Source organism: Macaca thibetana, chromosome 9, assembly GCF_024542745.1.
Source record: "Macaca thibetana thibetana isolate TM-01 chromosome 9, ASM2454274v1, whole genome shotgun sequence".
Taxonomy (NCBI): domain Eukaryota; kingdom Metazoa; phylum Chordata; class Mammalia; order Primates; family Cercopithecidae; genus Macaca; species Macaca thibetana.
Window position 1 is genome coordinate 27,779,246 of NC_065586.1, and position 26,967 is coordinate 27,806,212.

The following is a 26,967-nucleotide window of genomic DNA, read 5'->3' on the forward strand; positions in this document are numbered from 1 at the left end:
TTACCATCTTTGAGTCCTCAGGTAAATACTGTAAACTTTCTTGACCTTTGTTTCTTTTTCTTAAAATAAATACAATACCACTAACCTCACAGTATTAGAGATAATACACAGTAAATACCAAATATAGTCTCTGGTGCATTTCTTCAATAACCAGGAGATATTATCATCATGCATAATAATTAATCTTAAAATAAGAGAGCTGAAGCAGCTGATCTCTACATGTGGTTCTGGCTGGGCATGGTGGCTCATGCTATAATCTCTGCACTTTGGGAGACCGAGGCAGGTGGATTGCTAGAGCTCAGGAGTTTGAGAGCAGCCTGGGCAACCTGGTGAAACCCCACCTCTACCAAAAATACAAAAAAATTAGCTGGCCGTGGTGGTGCAGGCCTGTAGCCCCAGCTACATGGGAGGCTGAGGTGGGAGGATGGTTTGAGCCTGGGAGGCGGAGGTTGCAAAGCCGAGATCATGCCACTGCACTCCATACTGGGTGACAGAGCCAGACCCTGTCTCAAAAAATAATAATAATAAAATAAAAGTATGTCTCTACACGATTCATTCCCTCTCACTACTAAAAGCAGAGAGTTTGTCATGATGCCTGGATGTGGCAAGAGTGGGAAAGTCTGAAGGTAAAACATTAGGGAAGATCATTTTAATGTTTTGAGCAATTTCTAAACATTTTTGTGTATAACAACCCTTGGCATCTGAAAACTAGAAATTTTTCCTGCCCATACAGATTAGAAAGTTGGTCATAGGGCTTAACTATATTTGGAACTGTTCAGTCAATGGTTACTTAGGAGGGGCCTGTGGGAATAAGAAATCATAAGAAAACATAAGCAAAAAGTGGCCGGGCATGGTGGCTCACACCTGTAATCCCAGCATTTTGGGAGGCCAAGGCGGGCAGATAGCTTGAGGTCAAGAGTTTGAGACCAGCCTGGCCAACATTGCAAAACCCTGTCTCTACTAAAAATACAAAAATGAGCCAGGCATGGTGGTGGGTGCCTGTAATCCCAGCTACTCAGGAGGCTGAGACAGGAGAATCACTTGAACCCAGGAGGCAAAGGTTGCAGTGAATCGAGACTGTGCCACTGCACTCAAACCTGGGTGACAGAGTGAGACTCCATCTCAAAAACAACAACAACAACAAATAAGCAGAAAGTTGTTGGGAAGAAAAAGGTTGTTTAGAAGTGCTGATTAATTCACAATGAACTAGGTAATTAGAAAAGTCCAGATGCCATTAATTGTGTAAAATTGCTTAGTGCCAATAGGATGCTTTTTCATTCTCTATCAAAAATTATATAATTATATTATCTTACATCAAAAATATAAATTAGATTAATATAAAGATAGGGCATCTGGAACATTTCTGGAATATAATAACCAAAGCACACTAGGAAACCCTTTGTGTCCAGCCCATTGAGCCTGGGTAACGTGAAGGTGTGTGCCACCCCCACCGAATCTCAGAGCATGCGCGTGCAAATGCGCTCATTTCAGATAAAATGAGGTAATGACTTCAAGGAAAGCAACAGAAAGAAAGAGATCCTCCTCCATGGCCAAGTGCTCACCTATATAGGTTCCACTGTTGTTACCAGCATAGTCAGCATCTTCTGGATGGAGTGTAAAAGCATACAGAACAAAAGCCAAGAAATAAAGCAGAACAGTTAGAAGGCCAGCCGCAGATGCAAAAAAAAAAAAAACAAAAAACAAAAAACAAAAAACCACTTACAACAATTAGGTAAAGCACAGCATAGAACAGCCCTTGCAATGCCACTCTTAAACATAAAACAGTTTGTTTTATATTTAAGTTTAAAGTGACATTTTAAAATATCATGCAGGGTTTTGTGTGTGTTCTTTTTTTTAATTCCCCCAACTTTCTTCGGTGGTTTCTTGATCCAGGTACAAGAAAATTATACGAGACTTGTCTGAGAGGTTTATATTTTCTTTCTTTTTCTCTTTTTTTTTTTTTTTTTTTTGAGACAGAATCTTGCTCTGTTGCCCAGGCTGGAGTGCAATGGTTCAATCTCAGCTCACTGCAACCTCCGCCTCCTGAATTCAAGCGATTCTCCTGCCTCAGCCTCCTGAGTAGCTGGGATTACAGGCGTGCGCCACTATGTCCAGCTAATTTTTGTACTTTTAGTAGAGACAAGGTTTTGCCATGTTGGTCAGGCTGGTCTCGAACGCCTGACCTCAGGTGATCTGCCCACCTTGGCCTCCCAAAATGCTGGGATTACAGGCGTGAGCCACCGTGCCTGACCTATATTTTTAAAGTTAAGAAAACTATGCCAACGGATCCCCCAAAGTAAATTTATTTTTGTAAATCAGGTTCTTAGATAATAGGTAAAAATACAGCACTAATTTTGGCTCATTGGATTAGACAGAAAGATTAAGATGAAAATACATCCTTTCTATTGATAAGAAGAGATTTCATGTTGGGAAGTAACGGGAGAATGATACTGCTATTTTTTTAAAGAACTGATAAAAACATTTGTAAAGTAAGCAATGCGCTAGTATTTTGAAGTCACATGAATACTAGGCTATACGTATCTTAAAAACTTTATTTAAGTAGTGGGGTACTTATTATTTTAGGCCTCTTTCTTGTGGAACTAGCAGCATAGACTGCACAGAAATCAAATAATTGAGAAGGTGCCCCTAGATCATACACCAAAATAAGTCTGTCAATACATTTGAATAATACTGTTTATTTCATTCACATTTCAGACTACTGACAGAATAAAAATATAACATATTATTTCAGATTACATTCTATGTTTCTGCTGCATAAAGCAAAAAAAAAAATGTATATTTCTTTCTAACACAAAGTCCAACCACAATTTTTGGTTTTGTAACTTCACAATGGACGTTTGGATGTACAACAGAGTACATTTATAAGTTGCTTGTTATATTCAATTTAATCCTACATATATGTGCACTAAATAAAATTACTAGACTATGCAGGGTAACTTACACATGTACCTTTAATTTCCTCTGAGAAGCACAAAGAAAATGAGAAAGGAAATGATTAAATGTGCAGAAAATACAATTAGAATAGGAAGATGTTGCACCCAAAGAAAAAAAAAAATCCACCTACCACACTCAACTGTTTCCTCATCTTAGAAAAGCCAAAGGAGAAAACAAACGTATTTTAAATGTTTCAAAATTATCAGTCAACAAATACATAGAATTTATGCCAAACTACATTTTAGGCTGCACTACAGGCTTGTTTTAAAAAGAATGCATACACTTAACTTGTCAAAACATAGTCCTTACATAGCTTATTAAATAACCAAATGGGAAAAATAACCAGAACAAAAATCTTCAGCATTTTTTTCAAAATAATGTCTTCATTAAGGGGATTATATTTATTTTCATAGAACAGTTTTGTTGGTAAATCAATCTGTTCAATGCTTAAAAGAAATGTCTTGATAAAAATAGTGGAAAGAAGAAAGGATATTAGAAACAACAAATTTTGTCCTTAACATATCTAAATATCCTGTAAATTTCACAATAACCTGACAATTATCAATGTAATACACATATCAAATGAGTTATGCAGAATCATTTATTTTTATTCTGTCTATATTATCTGATGAAAGGTATTTTAGAAAGTAATCCTAAATGGTTCCTAAATTACTAATAGGATAGCAATTTAAAAGTTAAATATGACTTCAGAGACTCGCTTTCAGTTAAGGGTGGAAAAAGTCCTGGCAATATTACAGAGGGAAATCTAACTATGAGTTAAGGTAAAACGCATTTCACTACATGACCTCAGAGCAAATAGGAGTGATCAGAACAGTTCTCCCCTCATCCATCCAAGCTACAGAATAGCGGCCAAACAAAACACTTCCAGGAAAGTGTATACCACTGTATTTTTATTTTTTAAAATACTTATGGATCCTTCAGCTATGTTGGCTTGGTTTGATCAGTATTAGCAAATATCACAATCATTATTATTATTCAGGCTCGTGCTTTGAATCACCCAAGTTGTGACTTTATTTATGCGTATGTCTTAGTAAATCTGACCTGTCATGTGCATCTAAAACAAATTGTTAGAAAACAAGAAATAAACTATATGATGTGGCTTAGGCAAACAGCTAGGCATGATGGACATCAGATGGGTCACTTTAAAATCTCAGGTACTCCATTATAAAGTGGGTTGTTAAACATAGAGTCTATTTTTTATAAGACCAATGGGATAGATTAAATACTACACCCTCGATTAAAGACTTAGCGCCATGGAAATCAAATGATAAAAGCCATACCACAAAAACCAACAAAAAATTAAAACACTAATGTCAATCCACAAAAAAATCTGTAATTATATCACATATAGTATATATTTCACATTCTAATAAAATGTCATGAATATGCTGTATAAATTTGCAAGAGAATGTTTCTCCATAAAATTCTTAAGTAGAGAGAGAAGGATATTTTTATATTACTGATATAACCCCACACATATATTTGGTAGCAAGTATTATGCTTAATGAACATCCAGTAAGAAAATGAAAGGAACAGAATGTCTTAGACTTAGCAAGTTTGAACAAAGGGGAAAAAATAAACAAAACGCTGATCTCAGAAGAGAGTTGGGATAGTCACACGATTACTACTATGTGGAAGGCACTGTTCTGTGTACACTACAATACACAAACTTATTTAATTCCCCAACAATCTACAAGGCCAGTACTATAATCCCCTTTTTTTCAGATAAGAAAGAACCCTATAGTGAATTCTCATAATTTTATGTTGCTTTGGCATCCATTGTGAATCCAGGCTTAACTTTCTCATATCAGAAACAGGGGTTAGTTGCCCTTGACATAGCTTCAAGCTCTCTGCCTCCTCTGACTTCCTCAAGGCAGCCCATCCAGAAATCTGCCTTATACAACTGCCTGCTGGTGACCATCTCACTTTGGGACATACAGATACAGCATATGTGACTCACTCCATGACCCCTACACCCCACGTGGACCATGCAATTATGCTGCCGGGACCACCTCTCGGTCACAGCGTAACTCCACGGAACTCATGCCTGCTTTCTTTAGACCCACTATTTAGAACTCCCAGAAGGAAAACTTGCTTGGATAATGCCCTGGACCACAGTGAAGGCTTTGGTCCCCCATCTCTCTTGCTCCTCACACACTGGTTGAGTCTGTGTCCCAGAGAGCTCCCCTCTTCCTGTTGGCCCTGCGAGGCGTGCTGCCCTCCTCTCCGGGATCTGTGAGTAATACACTGCCTCTGCTATTTCATGCACCCCTGCTATTTCATGTTTCCTCCTCTGTGTCTCACCTGCCCGACACACCTGCATCTACAGTTTTTCCTGGTCAGGGCATTCCCAGAGAGTGGCTATCTTTGTAGGAATAAACTGGAAACAGGTCAGACAAGAGCCCCAAGAGTGTCTGTCAATATAATCAAGTCCCTGTGAGACAGGACATCTGGTCACAGGTGGACACTTAGGCATTAGGCCTTCCACCAGGAGAAAGAAGTATCCCATGAAAGGCACACTGCAGACAGCCATGACCACCTCCCTTGCATCAGAGCAGGGCTAGAGTTTATAGCCACTCTCTAGAGAGAGTTCAAGAACTAATTAGAACCGGAAAAAAAAGAAATACAACACATTTGTCCATGTTAAAACTGGGATTTGGACCCATGCCATTTGGCTCGAGTCTGAGTTTTTAATTCAATCCTATACTAATCATGACAAAATCACATTTTGATTACTCAAGTCTCAGACTAGAAATGGGCAGGAGAGAGGTCAAGGGACATAATGTTTCTTACAAGTTTCCTATTGACTTAGCATGACCTCCCACGGCCCCATCATCCCTCCCCAAAGCTTTGGTATTCCAAGGGAGAGTCTCCTGCCAGGAGTGGCCAGGGAGAACCAGCTCGTCTCCCCAGTGTTATCAAGAGTCCACCGTCTGCTATCTTCAAGCACATTAGAGCAGGAGAGGAAAGTTAGGAAAGTCACAATGGGAAGGCCAAGAGGATCTCAAAAAGATAAATGTGGCTGAGCACAGTGGCTCATGCCTATAATCCAGCACTTTGGGAGGCCACGGAAGGAGGATCACTCGAGGCCAGGAGTTTGAGACAGCCTAAACCACATAGTGAGATCTCATCTCTATAGAAAATTTTAAAAATTAGCTGGGTGTGGTGGCACATGCCTGTAGTCCCAGCTACTCAGGAGGCTGAGACAAGAGGATCGCTTGAGCTCAGGATTTCAAAGCTGCAGTCAGCTATGACTGCACTCAAGCCTGGGCGACAGAGTGAGAGCCTGTCTCAAAAAAAGAAAAACTTTTTTTTTTTTTTTAAGAGAAAGATAAATGTGTTTCTTCAGAGAATGGACTGGAAAGGTTCTTGTGAAAAGTACGTAGTGAGTTCTGCATACTGGGCAGTAGTAAACATCCCATTCTGCTGGATGTCACTCTGCAAGGGACATGTGTGACACTCCTGAAAAGTGGAGAAACTGTGTCTATATTAGTGTGCTATTATTCACATGGGCAAAGTTAAATCCCCATACTAGAAACCACTTACCTAAATTCCCCACCCCCTACCACAATCCCTTCTAAAAGTCTGCAATAACACACAACCACAGATCAGACCCCTGAGAGTTAACCAACGCTTTCTAACCTGCATGGCATTGGGTCCCTAGAACACAATACAAGCGACAATACAGCTGAGAACCCTTGCAATGGAAAGACTAGAAGCATCTACCCTGATAGTGTTTGAGAAGCAACATCTTCAGGAATCCCAGGAGAACACAGTTCACTGAGACTGAGCGTGAGCAGTAACAGTTAGAAGGTTCTTCACCTCAACCATCTTGCGATTTAAGTGATAAGATATGAAATTTACAACTTAGTTCATCTACACTTCTTTCCACCCAAACTCTGAACTCCGGAATCTTCCAAATAGTATTAGTATTAGGGAAAAAAAAAATTAGGTATTTTTTAAAACCCCATGTGTTTCTGTTTATACAAGACCTCACCAATATTAAGAAAATGTTTGACAATGTTTTAGACATACAAACTTCATATAACAACATAAGCAATGTTATTTGTTTCTGAATTAACTTTATGTATAAAAACAACAAATAAAATTACTTAAGAATCCAAGAAGCAGCAGCTTACTCAACTTGAAAAGCTTCATTACAATGACTTGTAGCGTCCAGTGATATATTATTCTTAAGTGTTAGACCTTCCAAAATATTGGTACTGTGTGCAGTGAATTCATTATTTTACTCAATGTTTAAATTCTTTTTTGCCTGTTGTGATTATCAACTGACAAATGCTTGTCTTTGAATGAACTAAGTTACACCTTTCTTACATGGATACCCTTCGGCTTCAGTTAAATATTTTCTTTTTACCTGCATAATAACAATCATGACGGGTTAAAACAAATTCTACAATAAAATATTTTGTGTTTTGCTTTCTAATCTTTAAATGGTTGAAAAATTGTACATTCTTGTTTCTTTGACTGCAAGAATTTTTTAAGAGTTATTGTGTAAAACAAAAATTTTGAATTAAGGTTATTCAGTCAGCAATATTAGAACCTTTTGGGTTCTTATACTTTGATAACTAAAAAAAGGAAACAACACTATAATAAATCATACTTGAATATTCTGTTGTAAAATATATTACCTGGATAACAGCTTTTTCTTACTCCTTTCTGAAGACCATATATACTGGACTTAAATATTTAATATAAATCACATCCTACTGAAGTTAAAGTTAAATTAACTTTATATCATTAGGAAGACAATTCTTAACTCATATTTAGATTTCAATAGAAAAGCAACAAACAATACCACAAATAAATTCATATTTCTTTCTTAAAGGTTAGGTAGTACATGCAACCAAACTATAAAAATAAGTTTCAGGCAGAAAATTAGAGTACTTTAAATTATATTGACACAAGAAATGCAAGTTGCCAAGTTTCTGTGATGCAAAAGTACTCTTTAATACTATCTGGGACATAAGATTCACTTTTACTCATTTCCAGAACACTTAAGCTGTATCTTTTATGTAATAGTCTAAAAGCTGGTCATCTAAAAGAAAACCTATCAGATTTTGAGGCCTGCTTTTCTGTCTGTATTACTAATATAAATCCATTATGTGGGAACCTATCATTAGCTGATGGACAGGGAGGGAAACAAATTTCCATTACAAATATCTTTGTTCGGTAAGCAATTCTTCCAAAAAATAGGGGGAGGAGACAAGTGCTTATATCTAGCTACTAAGACTTAGAAGAAATATTTTAGGTTTCAGAGTTCATGTTTTTGTCTTCAGGAATTTTTTATTTTAAGAAGTAAATTTTTTTGTGTGTTTGAAAAGCCTTTTTTTTTCCTTCTGGGTTTGTATTAGATACACAAAGATTCTTAAGGGGAGGAAATAACCAAGCAGCAAAGATGAATATGACTTACACTTATGAATTTTGTACAAGGAGGCTAGTTTTAAAGCCTAAAGAGGTTGTTATTATAATGGCTCCTGATTTCACTTACCTTAGAGCCAAGAACTAGAGCTCTAGCACAACTATAAATGCAAAGATAATAAGATTGGGATGTGCCCTTCTTTATATACTTCTATATTGATATTAACAGAAACCCTATAGTTCCAAAACCATCTTCCACGAATTTTTCCTCCATGCAAACTTAAGTTATGGTGATACACTACAAATGAAATAAAGAGCAAAATAAAGATTTAAAAAAGAGTAATACGAGCAATCATTTTGTGAAAAAAGTTAACTGGCTAATTTGATAAATGGTATTACATGACTAAATTCATTATTTCAAATCCGACATGTGCAATTTCCTCCTAGGTGTTAAGTCCACTAATGTGAAAATTAGTGGATAAAGTTTTTATCACTGTATTTTTAAAATAAATTTATAAATATTGACATGATAGAATTATTCTTCCTTTATAAATTTTACATTAAATCAGAAACTTTTAAAAAACCCTATTCCATTAATATTCAAAATCATAAAAACAAAAGATTTTATATCAACTTGTTGTTTCTCTTCACAGCATTTTCCTATAATTCAGCAAAGGGCATGATAACGTAAGTTTCCTATTCCAAAACCCTAAGTACCAAATATTGAAGTCCAGAAAGTAGTGGATCAGATGGCCTTTACAAGTTTTAGTCATGTAAAGAATCATCATCAAAACACAGGTTAAAGTGCTTTTAAATGCCATTTAAAATGTTCAGAATCAATACAAAGATTTATGCATAACTTTTAACTTTATGTGAGACAATATTCAAGGAAATTTCAAGTAGAATTTCAATTCTTTGAGAATAAAGACATTAGCTTCCTATTTAATTGTCACAGAAATATATTGTCTCTCTGAACAGGGCCATATCTGTTATATGTTTATTATTTAATAAGGATAATTTTGACCAGATTTATTTGAAAATAAATAACATATATAAAAACAAATAATGCAGCTCTCAGTGAATCAAAATCTAGCTTAATAAAAAAGAGAGAGAGAGAGAAGAAAGAGAGGAGGACCAGCAAACATTTCTGAATGGTATTCAAGAGGCAGAAAAGGCAAAAAAACCACAAAATTATTCAAATGAGGACATTTCAGTAAAGATAAATGCTAGAATAAATATTTATCAGAGCCACATATTGAAGTATTAACATAAAAAAGAAATTATGCAAATCAACAGACAAAAGGACTCTGTTACAATTAATACTTCTATGTACACACACAGAAACACACACACACACACACCCCTCACTTTCATATGCATCTATACAGAAACCAGTTTGAAAGAGCTATTAAAAAGCAATATATCTCTTTTGTCTAGTTCTTTTAAAGAAACACATATACACTTATTAAAAATTTTCAATCAATGAAAATTCATAATAATATCAAACTGTAAATTTCTAAGTTGCCTAGGTCTCAAACAGAGTTGAGTATGGATCTAGATTCAAGTATAATTACATTTATTTCATCTTTCAGTGACACATATCTTATCCCACATATACCAAATATATTAGAAATGTGTAAGCCTCCTATTTTAAAATCCCTTTAAGAGCAAGTCAGGCAAGGAGTCTCAAAGCTCCTTTCTGTTGGTGAGTTGGCCAGTGAAAAGTCATCTCGCTTAAGAACAATGAAATGTTCTCATGAAAGCTTTAAGCTTTCTCACGTCAGAAGACGTGTAGCATTCTGTGACAAGGATTTTTTTCCTTGTGCCTGGACTTAATGCAGCAAGGACAAGCAGGCTTTTGAATCAGTGCTCTACTTCAAGCATTTGACTGCTTGTGAGATTTATACTCGACTACAGTTTGGCTCTCTTCTAATGTGATTCCTGGGCTATATGCTTCTGCAAACTGACAGAAATCACAGGAGATGTGAAAAATGCAACAATACTAAAAACAGATGTTGGTGTAAAATTCCAGGGCCATTTATTTGGTCATTCCGCTGTTGAATGTACAATTTCTATGCTGAAAACAAAGGGTTGGTTTTTTTCTCCTAAAATACCTAGAACCATGAAACATCTAGGGGAGGTGCAATAGGGAATTTATGGGATGTGGACTTGAAGAGGTGGGTGGTGGGAAGTAAAGAAAAGCTGACAGAAGGTTAGGCTGAAAGAGAAAAAAAAGTACTTAAATGCACACTATGTTTTTCAGTAATCATACGGTAGCCATCCTTTGTCTTTCTCTCATTTTCTTTTAATCTAATCTGGTGATAACTCCAAAGGGATAGGCTAAAGGTCAGAAGTGTTATGATCTGGGGGTAAGAAAGGAATTAAGAACAATTGATCTTGAGCACAACTGCTTTCGTACCCAACAAAATGGTAGATTTTTTTTCTCCCTAATCTTTACCAAGAAATACCTAACCCAAACCTCCTGGCTTTGAAGAAATAAGAGCTATATTTGAGGTGACATTTAATAAAATACCTATATTTGGAAATCAAAGACAGTAGTAGTAGTTAGTTACTTTCTTAATGAGTGAGTCATGGATTTATTATTAACAACCTCAACCACCCCTTTCCTCAAAAGATTCATGTTAATATTCCAAATATGAATCTCATATTTGTTTGTTCCTGAGAATTGATGATCCCAAAGTTATTGCTAGGGTAATAGGACCCTTTATTCTGCCATGAGCACCTGCTCTAATAGTCAAAAATAAACATTGGGGTTTGGTTACCCTGCATTCCTATTAACAAACTTACATGATTTCCTGTTGGAAACTTTCAGGGGCTGAACCAATATTTCTGGTCGTCTCAGAGCCAGTCTCCTGGGAGAAAGAAGATCAACATGCCTATCAGTTTTCAGCACAGGTCTGAGGTGAATACAACATCAAAATATTTAGTCTTAAGAAAAAACTTAAAGGTTAGAGAAAAAAATGAATGTAATGCAATAGACTCAAATTAAGAAACAAATCGCCCACTTTCAAATTTTTGTAAATTATCTTCCCTCCCTCCAAAACCACTGGTCTTTTTTTTTTTTCTCCACCTTTCATATCAACATGGTTTCAAGATATTAATGTGCTATTTTCCATTTGCTTCATAACAAAAATCTAATATGACCCAGTACTGTCATATTATTTTTGGTCATTCATCATACTTAGTTAGACAAAACAGAAATCCAAACCCAAGGGATAAAAAATTCTAAGGCAAGGTTTTATAGCATATTTTATCACATCAATGTTAGAATGATATTTTGCAGAGAACAAAAGGTCAGCTGGAGAAAAGCCATTATTATGTACCAGCAGCTCACCTTTCCTGGAAATGCTTTGAGGGGATCAAGCCTGCCCTGGGGTTGGCATCACCTTCGTGTTTCGCTTGCCACCAAGTTGCATCATCTTGGCTCATAATCTGAAGAATATCTCCCTTTTTGAAAGAAAGCCCAGCTTCCTTACATGGAATTGCCTTATCCTCATTAGGATTATAGTCAAAGAGGGCTTTGATAAACATCTGGAAGAAAAGTTTCATTAAAGATGAATAAAGATAAAAAATAAAGGTGAAATGGCCTATATTCTCCTAACTCCGACTCCAAACATAGTAATTTTAAAACTGGAATATTGAAAGAGATATGTTATGACAAAGTGGATATGTGCTGGATGGAAAAACATGACTTCCCTCCCACGCACAAAAAAATGTTTTTAAGCAATAATTACCTTGCCTTCTTTTGACGGTGTCTCCTCTTTGATGCCGGGTATAATCTTAAATGTAATTGCTCCCTGAGACTGAGCCTGGTATCAGATGAAAGAAGGAGTTATAAGAAAACCAGACCCAAGGAAGAATAAGGTAAAATAGGTAGAAAGTGAAATGCATCTGAAAATTTACAAGCTTAGAGTTTCTACTCTTAGATAGACTAAACGGAGGAAACTATTTTTGTAGAAATTCCTGTAATGTGAGAAAGAAAGCTCTGAAGTTTGTAGAATAAGTTAAAAAACATTAACTCCTAAATCCACTTTTACTTCCTGTGTACTTTTAAGCTGTCAGTAAATACATTCCCATCCAAGTTTCTTTGAAATAGAAACACACAAAATATGCACAACGCCTTAAATAAAATAAACACAGTATTCAATGACTAGAGTAGATAATGTCTAGAGGGTTGGGTGCAGTTGGCTTGTGCCTGTAATTCCAGTGTTTTGGGAGGCAAGGTGGCAGAATCACCTCAGCCCAGGAGTTCAAGACCAGCCTGGGCAATATAGAAAAACCCCTGTCTCCACAAAAAAAATTTTAAAAATTAGCCAAGTGTGGTGATGAGGCTAAGGCCTCTTGAGCCCAGGAGTTCAAGGCTGCAGTGAGCTGTGATTGCACCACTGCACTCCAGTCTAGGCGACAGAGCAAGACGCTGTCTTTAAAATAGTAATAATAATAATAATAATAATGTACAAGGTTCAGGCAGTTACATCTAAGTATCAGCATCCATGTTTTGGGGGACAAAACACCTATAATGTCAGTAGTGCCATTATAAATATATGATTCAATTAGGGGCAATGCCCATCACAAAAAAAAAAAAAAGAACATTCATATCTATTGCATTCTGGTTAGTCAGTAAAATATCAAACGTAATAGATTAATTGCAAGATGAAAAGACTGAGTATCTATTCTAACTTCATTAAAATAAGTACCAGCACCCACAAATTTTTCTTATCTTAGTTAGATATGATCTCTCTTTAAATATACTCTCATGTCATTTTCTGTCTCTCTCTTTTTAGCATTTATTGTAGCCATATTTAATTATTTATGCAATTACTTCATAAGATATGTTACTCCTGCTCATTTGTAAGCTCCATAAAAGCACTAAATAGTTGGCACATTTGAAAGATATGAAAGGAAGAGGAGTAGGGCAAGACACATCTCTCTGAGGCTCACTATCTGTGGTGTGCTGGTAAACCAGGACTCCATTTGTTTAAAAAGAAAAAAAAAAAAAAAAGCTCTGATGCGTACTGTCTGTCAATTTCCATGGTATAAATACTTTCACTATAGCCAGTTTCAATTCGCCAGCATGCAGTTGCTGAAAGCTGAGTTGGGAAATGGTGCATCATACAGTCAGCTCTGGCGAGCCTTAAGAAGGCAGCTCTAGTGCAACACAGCAACTGAAGTAAAATGGGATTCTGACAGTTTAAATAATAGAATTTTATAAAGGGTTGATTTATTTCAAAATGGCAATATCATTGCTATTGCTTACCGTAAAAGGCACTCACAAATCTTATAAAGAATTCTCATCCTGTAATACTGAATTACATTGGTAGAGAGAAAACAAAATTTGCTCTATAATCTCCTCATTTTTCTAGTTTGTGTGTGTGTGTGTGTGTGTGTGTTTTTTAATGGATCTATAGTCCTTATAACAGTGTCATTTATTAAGGATTCAATTCTTATCACTATTACTACTGAGCCATATAGGTCTATCTCTCACTGTGATTGCCTCACAATAATCTAGCATAGAGATGAATGATTATTTGATCAACGCAACTTTCTTGGTAGTTTCCAAGTATTTTTGAAATATTTTGTTCATTTACATTTACCATATTATTGCTTGAGGACTAATTTCCAATAGTTGAATTTCGTGACTAAAGGGTATGCACATTTAAAATTTTGATCGTTTCAGATCTCAAAAAGTTCTACTAATAACTTATCCCATCCCCAAATCATATAAATATACCTGTTTTCCTATACCCTGACCAACTCTAGGCATCATCAAGATTTCCAATCTCAAGTAACCCGACGCTTTCCAGACATCCATGTTTTCTTTTGTAAAGTATTTGTCCATATGCATTGCTGATTTTTCTGTAAATGTTTTTCTTATTGATTTTTATCATCTCTGTATATATTTTGAAATATTAGCCTTTTATTATATATATTGAAAATATTTTTTGTACAATCTCATTTGTCTTTGATGTTTCTTTATGGCACCTTTTTTCTATAAAGAAAGTTTTCAATTCTAGTAGACACATCTGTTATTTTTCTATTTGACTTTCATATCAAGGTTAAAAAGTCTTTTTCTACCTCATAAAACTTGTATATTACATTTTATTGGGCAATTTCTGTGATTTTTTTTGCATTTAAATATTTAATTTGTTGGGAATTTATTTTTACATATTGTGTAAAACAAGGATTGACCTTATTTTTTCTGAGTCATTAACCTGATACCATTTATGAAATGTTCCAGTTTTCCCAGTGATTTAAAATGCCACCTTAACCATATACTAAATTTTCATATCTATGGAGATCTGTTTTTGAGACACACTCAAACCTCCTCCAGTTGGTATAGCTTTTCAGTATGTTTTCATACATAAAAGAGGGAGTTTCCCTTCCTTTTATCTTATGAATGAACTTTAGAATTAATATTGCCAAGGCATAAAATAATTGTATTCAAGTGTCAGATTTCAAAAGACATCTAAATTAGTTTGACTAATTTGTATTGCTATGATCCACAGCATAGAATATGACTGTGTCAATGGGAGGAAGACAAAGATAAACGCATCATCAGCCACAGGGTAGATGCCATCTGCTAAGTACAGACTTGGGACAGGTACTAAACTCTTTTTTTTTTTTTTTTTTGAGACAAAGTCTTGCTGTGCTGCCCAGGCTAGAGTCGAGTGGCGCGATCTCGACCCACTGCAACCTCCATCTCCTGGGTTCAAGCAATTCTCCTGCCTCAGGCTCCCAAGTAGCTGGAACTACAGGCACCTGCCACCATGTGCAGCTAATTTTGGTTTGTGTTTTTAGTAGAGATGGGTTTCATCATGTTGGCCCGGCTGGTCTTGAGCTCCTGAACTCAGGTGATCCACCTGTCTGAGCCTCCCAAACTGCTGGGATTACAGGCATAAGCCACTGCTCCCGGCCCTAAAACTCTTTATATATACTACCTCATTTAATCCTCAAAACACTCCAGATGGATAGCTACCTCTTATTCTCATTTTGTAAATGAAAACACTGAGGCATGAATGGATTAAGGTATTTTCCAAGGACACACAGGGATTAAGTGATGGAGCGGGGGTTCGAACCCTGCACTGCTTAATACAAATCCTGTCTATGTCAAACCAAGTCTAACAGTCTGAAACACAGTGATTCAATTTTATTTTTATTGTACCTTTAAAAGAAATTTACAGCTTACCAAAATCTGTATTATTTCCTCAGGCCTTTTATCCTCCACTGGTATCCCGTTCACTTCCCTAAGTTCATCACCAACATGAATAAGACCTGAGAAATACGAGATTTGGTAAATTAGCAGTGTTACCCACAACAGAAAGTGTAACTTGCAGTTGTTTCCATAATTAAAGCATTGTTAGGTTCCCTTAATACATTTAAGGACTGGAAAGGAGACCTTCACGTGTCTCAGGTTTCAGCCTCTATGCCTCTCCACAGCAGTGACTCAAAGACCGCAACATAGTAATGCTGGCCAAGAAATGGTAACAGCAGCTTGGTCTTTGTCTAGAAATGCACATTACTGATATACTAATAAAATAATTTTTATTTATCTTAAAGGCTGCATGCTCTTAGCAGTACTTTTCAATCGAGAAACACAAAAACAAGATTTTATTTATTTATTTATTTTGAGACAGAGTCTCACTCTGTCACCCAGGCTGGAGTGCAGTGGCACGATCTCGGCTCACTGCAACCTCCGCCTCCTGGGTTCAGGCAATTCTCCTGCCTCAGCCTCCGAAGTAGCTGGGACTACAGGTGCATACCACCATGCTCGGCACTTTTTTTTTTTTTTTTTTTTTTTTTTTTATTTTTTAGTAGAGACAGGGTTTCACTGTGTTAGCCAGGATGATCTTGATCTCCCAACCTCATGTTCCACCCGCCTCAGTCTCCCAAAGTGCTGAGATTACAGGCGTGAGCCACCGTGCCCATCCCACAAGTTTTAATATAGCTTTGGATGCTTGTGTACAAGAAGACCATAGAGTAATGTTTATCTATCATTTATTTAAATAGGCTCTCACATTGCAACACAGAAAAAAGTATCTTATTACTTGTTTTGCAGTATTAGATCCAAAGATGGTTATCCTCTTAGTTATCTATTGGAAATGCTACACACAAAACACATGATTAGTCTGTACTTGGTTAACGTTCAAAGTCTCACCACTTCTATCTGCAGCTCCTCCTCTCATGATTCTGGCCACAGTGATTGCCCCAGTGTGCTCATCCTTCTTAATGGTAGCTCCCTTTTAAGACAAAAACAAAAAGCATTGTGGGTAAATGTGTGTACTGGGTGTTAGAAAAAGGGAGGAAATAAGGACATTCATCTGAAAAAAGAGAAAACAACTAAAAAAAATGAGGCAGGAAAAACAGACATCATGCCATTTGTCTTACAATGTCTATTCTCATGACTAGAGGATATTCTATCTACATAGCATCGAAGGGTTTCAGCCCAATTTAAGGATTTTTGAAATCTTCAACCTCTTCAAAACTATGTAAAATAAACATATCTTCTTTTCATTATAAAAATACCTTGTATTTGAATGTTGTTTGGTTTTTACCCTTTTAAAGCAGTTCTTCATTCTTTTTATCTTTATAGTACCGCATCAAGAAAGTGGAATAGTGACAATTACAATAATAGACAAAAGATTCTATATGTTAGAAAACTAAAACCCAGATCATTTGACTTTTAGTTAGTTCAGTGATCCTTCTATCATATTCAGTTATCATAGCAAAAAAAAATTTTTAAACATTTTTTAAAAACTTGGTGATAATTATAAAGAAAAAGAAAAAAGTTAAAACCCAGAAATTAGTTATATTTGTTGCCTAAGTCTAAGACAAATGACTAGAAGAAAGAGCTCTTACTCTATGGTTTTAGTGAACTAGGATTGTACCTAGTACAAATAGAAGTATTGGCAAAAGATTAGGAAACAGTCTCAAAAAGAAGTCAAAAATTCTTCACTTACAGATATTCAGAAGCAAATTAACTGCTGCTTTGTAAGAACAACAGGCACAAGTGGTTACTTTGAAAGCCTTTCCATGACTTTCCTTTTAAGAATCTGGCATTGGTTTTGCAATGCCATCCAACATTGCATAATACTGCTAAAAAGGTAAGCTTTTCGGTGACGGCAGAATTCATCCCAAAGAAGTGAAATTTTTCTCGAGTTTGTTAATAAACACATTTATATCATTAAAGAACAGATATGTAAACAAAGTAAGAGTCCATCTGTAATAAGTATCCTTCATATATAACTATCAGATACATAGCTAATAATAGTAAAAAAAAAATCAAAGAATTAAGTGACAGGCATTTTACGGCATTTTTCATCACCTATGCATGCATTCAAGGCCAAAGACTTGAATGAGCATCTCTCCACAGTCACAAAGCTTAGACTCACCAATTACTGGTATTTTCTGCTTTTATTTCAAGTTCTAACTTGTTTCCAAAATGACTGGATATGTAATATTCCCAATACAACTAATTAGTTTGATTAAATCAACTTTCATTTTCCTTAATGACATGTCTCAAATTTTCCCACCAAATATGCCCAATGGCAGAAAAGCCTAGTAATCTAAGTTTACTTATCCATAGTTTCTGGATGAGAAATTGAATATTAAATGGCTGTAATTTGTCTAAGATCAGACAACTAGCAAATGGAAAAGTCAGGACTTGCTTAAGGCAATCTGACCAGAGACACAATTATTCATCTTAATTATCATCCAATACTGCTTAACCTCTATCTTTCCATAACCTTTTGTTCATAAGTTCATTCTGTCCGTGAGTTCATTACTCCTGTAGGAGATTGTCTCTAAAAGGGGGATCACCAATTCCTTCCCTCCTTGTATGTGCATGCCATATTCCCACATTAAGTGGTAAAAATGGTTTTGAGGCTTCAAAGGCTATAAGAAGATCTGTAGCTGCCACTCGGGCCTCTTGAGACACTTGCTCTATGGGAATCTCACTGCCATGTAAGAAATCATGACCACTGCTATGCTGTGAAGAACCCCAAGCTAGCCGAGTAAAGATAACACTTAGAGAAAGAGATATTTGGCCAGCCCCAAACCTTCCAGCTCCAAGCCCAGGTAACAGTTGTGTAAATGAAGGAGCCCTCAGTTGACTCCAGTCACCACCATCTGACTGTATGTAAGAGGAACTCCAAGTGAGAACCTCCCAGCTGAGCTCATCAACTCCCAAAATAATATTGTTTTGGCCACAACATACCACCACGGTTTGTAACACAGAGTTAGTTAAGTGGAGCCAGTATCTCTCTGTACTATGGACTGCACTGTTTTTCAGTATAGGGCTACAACCTGTTTGTTGTGCTTAATGCTAGTTCCTTTGACTTTTTCGTATTCAATGAAGTTAACCAATGTTTATTGAGAACTTACTCTGTGCAAGGCATCGTTCTAAGGGCTTATAAAAAACTGATGAAAAAGAAAAAAATGTCTGCTTTCTCATCCCAATGGGGGAGACAAGACAATAAACAAGAGATAGAATAATTACATACATTATACAGTATGTTAGAGGGTGGTGTATTAGTCTGTCTTCACACTGCTGATAAAGACATGCCTGAGACTGGGCAATTTATGAAAGGAAGGTTTAATGGACTTACAGTTCCATGTAACTGGGGAGGCCTCACAATCATGGTGGAAGGCAAGGAGGAGCAAGTCACATTTTACATGGATGGCAGCAGGCAAAGAGAGAGGTTGGCCGGGAAACTTCCCGTTTTTAAAACCATCAGATCTCATGACACTTATTCACTATCACAAGAACAGCATGGGAAAGACCTGTTCCCATGATTCAATTATCTCCCATCAGGTCCCTCCCACAACACATGGTTTTTATGGGAGCTACAAGATGAGGTTTGTGTGGTGACACGGACCCAAACCCTCTCAGGTGGTATTACACCCACTGTGCGGGTGTGAGGGGATGTAGGGCAGGAAACAGAAGACCAGGATGCTAGGGCAAGTGGAGGAAAGACAATGCGAAGACACAGGACTCACTGAGAAGATGACGTCTGAGTAAACAAATACTGGACGGAGGTGAAGAAGTTAGCCAATGGGAAGGAACAGAAGACACAGCCAGTGCAAAGGTGCCAAGGGGGCTATGAATGAAATGTTCAAGGGAGAGCAAGGTAACCAGTGTGGCTGGAGCCCAGTAGAAGAGGAGCAGCAAGAGGAGATGAGGTCAAAGGCAGAAGGAAGTCAGCTTATGTGCTTTATGAGTCACTGTGAGGAGACTGGGCTTTACTCCAAATGAAAGAGGGAACATGCAAGGTTGTGAACAGCAGGAGGGGCACAATCTAGGAGGACCACTGCACCCACTGTGTTAAGAGTGAAGGATGGCAAGGGCTAAAGCAATAAAATTAATGAGAAGTTAATACAGGTTGGGGATCCCTTGTCTGAAATGCTTAGACCAGAAGTGTTTCAGATCCCACATATTTTTTTCAGATTTGGGCATATTTGCATTCTTATCAGTTGAGCATCCCAAATCCAAAAATATGAAATCCAAAAGGCTCCAATGACCACTTCCTTGGAGCTCATGTCTGCACTCAGAATGTTTCAGATTTTGGTACATTTTGGATTTCAGATCTTCAGATTTGGGATGCTCACTCTGAACAATAATTCAAGGGAAAGATGATGGTGGCATCGATCTGACTGGCAGGAGTAGAGGTGATGAAAGGGGATCTGGATACATTATTGGTAGAGTCTAAAGGATTTCCCAGTGGATTGCCTGTGGAATGCAAAAGAAAGAGAAGGATTAAAGATAGGCTCAACGTCTTCTGGCTGAGCAGCTGGAAGGATGGAATTGCCATCAACTAAAAGGGGTTAAGACAAGGGTGGAACAGATTTGGGGACAAAGATTGGCAGTTTATTTTTGGATATGTGAAAATTGAGAGGTCTATTAGACCACCAAATGGAGATAATGAATAGACAGATGGATATATAAATTTAAAGATTAGAAGAAAAGACTGGAAGAGAAATAACATTGGGAGTCTCTGGCACACAGATGCTTCTGAAAGCCATGGGCAGGATAAAATCACTTCTGGAATGTGTAGATAACGCAAAGCACTCCAACGCATAAGGGTCTCATTATAGACAGAGATAAGTGCCCTGATAGAATCTTCTTGCTATCCCCTGATTCCACTTTGCTTGGAGGGTAAACTACAGACTTGAAGAACAATCTCTCACTTTCTACATGATACTACCACTTGAATCAATTTTGACTTTGAACCCTTCATTCTTGAAGACTTCTATTTCCATATTGCTTTCCAAACCTCTCTTACCACAATTGTTTGATGTATTCCCAATGCAATATATTTGCGTGAAAATAAGATCAAATCACAAAAACACAGAGTACATTACATGTGATACTGTACAAAAGTCATCAATCCTATGGCATAGTCTGCAAATGCAAAATAAATTAAAATTGGATCTAATATTTTTAAAATTACGTATTTTCCTACATAATTATTTTGAATGTATTCTATGTGATTTTGTTTTAAAAATAGAGCATGGAGAATTCCAAGTTAGACTGAAAAAATAAATTCTGGTTAGGTTTTTCTTAATTATTAATTCTGTAAAATGGTTTATAAAAAGGGACTGCTTACTGGGTTATCATGATTTCCTTAAACAAAAAAATTATCTCCTATAGAATTGCTTGAACCCAGGAAACGGAGGTTGCAGTGAGCCAAGATCGCACCACTGCACTCCAGCGCCTGGCAACAGAGTGAAACTCCGTCTCAAAAAAAAAAAAAAAAGTATTTTATTTATTTCCTATAAACTGCCAGCATTGCAAGGTCTCCTCAAGTAGGTGACACAGTGAATTTTAGGTTGAGCCTTTGAAATAAGTGTTTTAAAGTGTGATCTACCAAAAACTTGCACGAAGAACATCTGAGACACTTTTTAAAATCAAGATTCCCAGGCAGCAAAAAAACTCTCCTGATATAAATTCCTTGGGATTCAGCCCAGAAATCTGCATTTTACATAGGCATCTCAGGTCATTCTTCCAATACCAAAATCTGAGAACCACTGTTCTCAAAGAAGCAAGAGGACAGCCCATGCAAGTAACACTGAGAATTTAGGATCAAAATCTACTCACCAACAAACAGAATTTCATTTTCAAGAGATCTTGGCCCTCAAGTGATCACCCTTTTTCCTATCCATTATCTAATACCCACATGACCTGTGTTCACAGCCTGTTCTCCAAGGTAACCATTCTCTCCTTGAGCAGATGCAATCTAGCTTTTATCTTTTAAATATTAAATAGAATATAAATTCTAATTTTTTTAAATATTAGATAGAATATATTCTAATATTTACATCATGTTTGCATAATGCTTCAGAACTCATAAACCATTCCAAACACATTATATCTTAGCTGATGTTCAAAAACACTTGCAAAGAGGTACATTTCCTGATTTTCTGATAAGGAACCTGAGGCTGAGACGGTGAGTGGTTTGCTCTATAGGATACAGGGCAAAGTGACAGAATCCCAACTCCCACTTAGGTCATCCAATGCAAGCTGTGTTTATGTCACCACATTATGGATCCCAATAAACAAAACTGCATTTTTAGATAACACTGGTAACCTACCCCTTGGTTGCCAAATGTTGCAGCCTTTCCTCGTGAATCACTTGTCAAGCATTTCCTGACCATCTACTTGCTAGAATTTTATTTCAGCTTAGCTTCCAGCACTTTGCCTACTTCTGATTCTCATGACTAGGGCTCATTCTCCTAAAGATATCTTTGACTCTTAATCTTCTCTCTGTGTGTTTTTCATTTCACTTTGACAGTCCTGTGACTTCTCCAACAATCTCCCCAAACTAACAAATGTCAGTTGACTGATGTTAAATAACAAATCTGTTGAAAGGACTTTCTATTTTTCTGGGTAGTATAATTTTTAAACTTTAAATCTGTTCACTCAATAATCTTACTTTACCTTAACAATAATTGCAAAGATAATACACTAATTATACATTTGAATGAGAAAAATTTCAAGACAAGTAATTCTATTCATTTGATTTCATATTCCAATATTTAAAATGACATTTTGAATCTTAATACTTTATTTAAGGAATAGCTAACAAATAATTTTGGAAATTTCTTCACTGCCATTAGAGGTTCTATTTTTCTATATTAAGCTTTTTTTATTTTTTAAAATAGAGCTACTTAAACATAAAATAAAATTAAATTAAATTAAACAAATTTAAGTTCCACGCCTCCTGATCAAATAAGATCTTCAAAAGATGTTTATCAAAGAAATTAGATGTTTACTTCACTGAGACTTCTCAAAAGTTTTGTTGAACCTGCTGTAAATTAGTTTAAATTTAAAAAGCAATTGAATTAAGTATATAAAATAACTTAAAGTTGCATTCCCATAGACAAAAGCAATTTTTTTTAAGTTGTACCATTTAATCTCAAATCAGCCATGCTTGGTACATGTTACACTTTCTTTCATAAATGTCAACAGGTTGTATTTTCAAAATCATTGCTATTTAAATGTAGCCAACAAAATGTCTATTATTTTATTTGGCTTCATTTTCATTTTTCAAAAGCATGTTCTTTAGACATCAATGTTCCATTTCTTTTAAAGTTTGAGAACATAGAGGAAGCATATTTTAAAGAGAGTTATACGTGGTATGCACCATCAGATTTGGCCCTATCATGATATCTACTCATATCTGAGCACCAAAACTCACCAGTGGTTCTCTATTTTTGACCAAACGGATTATTTTTACTGAGTCTTCCTCATCATCAATATCTTCAGGCATAGGAGGCAACACAGGGTCGTAATTCTTCTGAGCCACAGTATCATGTACAGAGAGCAAAGCCTGTAATATTCAAAGGTTGATTTAAATAAGTAAATATATACACATATATATACTTATGTGTATATACATATAACATATACAATTTCAAACACATTTAACTATAAGGAAAATCAAAACAGTATTATGGTTCTGACATAGTAGTGGTAATAAGGCAATTACTTGAACAGGTGCCTCTTCCACAAATGGAATGGGAAACAGTGCCTGTCCAGCGAGCAGATGGCAGCTCTACTTAGCAGCCACCTCTGTCCCCTGTGTCACTGATATATGTAAATAATCAACATATAATCTCCTCTAAGATTATATGTACATTCTCTGGTTTATCCTTAAAAAGGTAGCAATTTGTGGTAAGAGTGCGGGGGATGTTACTTTTGGAGGAAGGGAGAACATGAGGGCTAAAGATGCACAGTCTGAGAATATCCTGTATTTTGTTCTTTCCTACTATTTTTTCTGCTACTAGCAGAAAACACAATGATGATCAATATGATAGATTATTTTTTTTCCCTCACCCTAACTGTTTGTGCAATTGGTGACTACTATGTGTATAAAAGAATAAAAGTAATTCCATACCAAAGATGAAAAGAACACCAGAACTTCGACACGTCACAATTCACTATTTTAGATGAATGGGTTTTGGACTTCCAATGAACTTGACCCCTAATAAGCAACATCACTATTCATAAATTACTCAAGCCATCCTTGAATCCTCTCCTCTTACTGACATTCTCAACATCCAATATATATTCTATTTTTAAAAAACATTTTTTTAGACACAAGGTCTTGCTCTGTTATGCAGCCTGGAGTTGAGTGGTGGGATCACAGCTCACTACAACCTCAACGCCAAGGCTCAAGTGATCCTAATTCCCCAGCCTCCTGAGTAGCCGGGATTACAAATGCATGCCCCAATGCCCAACTAATTTTTAATTTTTTAATTAAAAAATAAAAATGTCGCCCAGGCTGTAGTGCAGTGGTGCAATCTCGGCTTACTGCAACCTCCACCTCCCAGGTTCAAGCAATTCTCTGCCTCAGCCTCCCAAGTAGCTGGGATTACAGGTGCTCGCCACCATGCCTGGCCAATTTTTTTGTATTTTTAGTAGAGACGGGGTTTCATCATTTTGCCCAGGCTGGCCTTGAACTCCTGACTTCTTGATTCACTCGCCTCAGACTCCCAAAGTGCTGAGATTACAGGCATGAGCCACTGCACCTGGTGCATATCCTATTAAATCTACTTCCAAAATACACCTAAAGGTTTTTTCTCCACTTTAGATCAGAGATTGGTAAACTACAAGATCTGTTTTGTAAATCAAGTTTTACTGGAACACAGCCCATGCTCATTCATTTATCCATTGTCTATGGCCGCTGTCATGCTACAATGGCAAAGTTTAGCAGGTAGAACACATACTTTTTACATAAAAAGCTGGCAGGTCCCTGGTCTAGATCATGGATGCCATCATTTTTGCCTGGAGCACTCCAGTAGTCTTCAAATGGCTCAGCAGCATTCAACTCTGGCCCATTTTCAAGTCCACAATTCACAGCGTAGCCAGAGTGATTATTTTTAAAACTTAAATCACATAACTACCCCTTAATAACCCTTCTAAAGTTGCCCATCGATCTTGGGATGACCAAACTCTCCAGGATGTCTTAAAAGTCCTGCATGCTTCTCCAACCTTATCTTACACTGCCCTCCCTCCTCACTCAACTTGAATAACTCTTTCTCATAGAGGTCTGGCCAAAACATTACATAAAAGCAGATATCCTCATGACTGAATCCCATAGCACCTTGTTCTTTGCCTTCATACATGTCCATAATTTATAATCATATGTGCGGTTTTTGTTTATATGGTTAATATTTGCTGTCTACTGAAACAGAAGCTCTAAAATGGCAAATAAATAGTCTGTTTTTAATCAAACTTTTGAATTGACTATAACATATATACAAAAAGTACAAATCATAAGTGTATAGTATAAAATTTCAAAAATGAATATGGCCAAATAAATACCCCCAAAACAAGAAATACAACATTAACCAAACACCAGTGGCCCCCACTTATGCTCCTTCCTAGTCATCATGCCCTCTATACCCCCCAAAGTGTCAATCTTTCCCTTTATTTGAAAAGCATATAATTAGAATATAAGTGTGTATTCATTCTTCCCTAATATTAAGCTAGTGAAATTCATCCATGGTAGAAGGAATTCATTTTTCATTGTTATATAGTATTCCAACATATAAATATCTTACAGTTTTTTCACCCATTATGCCTTTGAGGGGCATCTGGGTTGTTTTCAGTTCCTGGCTAGTATAAATAATGCTGCCATAAATGTTTCATATCTTTTGATGCATATGCATATATATATATATATATATATATATGATGTTATTTAAGTATATTTAAGAGTACAATGCCTGGGTCATGGGTGTATAGTAAGTACATTCAACATTAGTAGTGTTTTTCAATTATACTTCTACTAACAATGTGAGTTCTTCTAGCTTTCTAACATGATCCCAAACATTTTACATTATTAGTCTAAATTTGGCCATTCCAAGTGTATAGTGGTATTTCCTGCGGTTGAAATGTTCATTTTTCTTAAAATGAATGAGACTGAAACCCATTTGTGTTTATTGGGCATGTGTGTCTCTTTGTGAAATGCCCCCTCAAGATATTTGCATGTTTTTCTATTGCATCTTTTTCTTATTAATTTGTAAGAACTACTTATAATATACTGGACCCCAGTCTTTATCAGTTATATGTGCTAAAAATACATTCTCCCTTTTAGTAGCTTGCCCTTTCACTCTCCTTCTTGGTGATTTTGGCTCAATAAAGGACTCTAATTTTAATGAGCTCAATTTATGGTTTTTTCCTTCGTGGTTCATGCTTTTTGCATAAAACAAGAGTTTTAAAGGGGAAAAAATAAACAATATCAAGATGATAAAATACCCGCGAAGATAATGGCTGCAAATTTTTGAGAACTGATGAGAGAAAGACTCTACAGGTTCAGGAAGCCCAATATATCCTTTAGGAACAAGGAAAGACAAAAAGAAACCTATGCTTAATACATCACAGCCGAACTGCAAAATGGCAAAGGCAAAGAGAAGATCTTAAAAGTACTCAGAGCAAAAAAGACAGGTCATCAGAAAGGAAAGAAGAAAACTGATTGACAGCTGATTAACAGCACCAGTAGACATTAGAAGACAGTTCAAATACTTTCAAAGTGCTTAGAAAAAAATAATAGCCAGTCCAGAATTGTGTATCCAGCAAAAGTACCTTTCGAAAATAAGGATGAGGACCAAGATGAGGTTAACAGGGATCTGCCTGAAAACCCTAAAAACTAAAAATACATAAAAATAAAGAATAAGAAACAATACTTTTCAAAGATGCTGGACATCAAGCAACAAAGGACAGAGATCACTGAGAGACAGGAAACAATGTGAGCCTATGATTGCCCCAGCATTACAGCCTAGAGTTTCCAGGCTGTGATGGCAAAAAAGAAACACGGGCAAAACTCAGCGGTCTCGAGTTGAGAAAACAGAGCTGAGAATCCAGAGAGGTCAACTGACTAAAGTTCTCAGTGAAGACAAAGAAAAGGAAAGGGTGGCAGATACAGAATTCGGGAGATCTGTAGGAGGTCTCCCTTGAGTCCTGAGCAAAGTCCTTAGCCATGGCATGCATATAAGAAAACTACCAGAAAGGATTAGAGCAGTGGCTCTTAACTGAGGGCAACTGTACTCCCTTGGAGCCATTGGCAATATCTGGAGACATTTTTTGATCGT

General features: G+C 36.5%; 1 protein-coding gene across 5 annotated transcripts in view; it reads right to left on the bottom strand.

The window, feature by feature from the left end:
- The window catches only part of MPP7 (MAGUK p55 scaffold protein 7), a 250,426-nt gene that overhangs the window by 53,785 nt on the left and 169,674 nt on the right, over positions 1-26,967 (bottom strand). For all 5 annotated transcript variants that reach the window (XM_050804514.1, XM_050804517.1, XM_050804515.1 and 2 more), the window contains 6 exons: positions 23,070-23,201; positions 16,532-16,613; positions 15,563-15,648; positions 12,111-12,185; positions 11,711-11,907; positions 11,164-11,228 (listed from right to left, as the gene is read on the bottom strand). In XM_050804514.1, the coding sequence (XP_050660471.1) occupies positions 11,164-11,228; positions 11,711-11,907; positions 12,111-12,185; positions 15,563-15,648; positions 16,532-16,613; positions 23,070-23,201 (637 nt within the window). The remainder of the gene's footprint in view (positions 1-11,163; positions 11,229-11,710; positions 11,908-12,110; positions 12,186-15,562; positions 15,649-16,531; positions 16,614-23,069; positions 23,202-26,967) is intronic.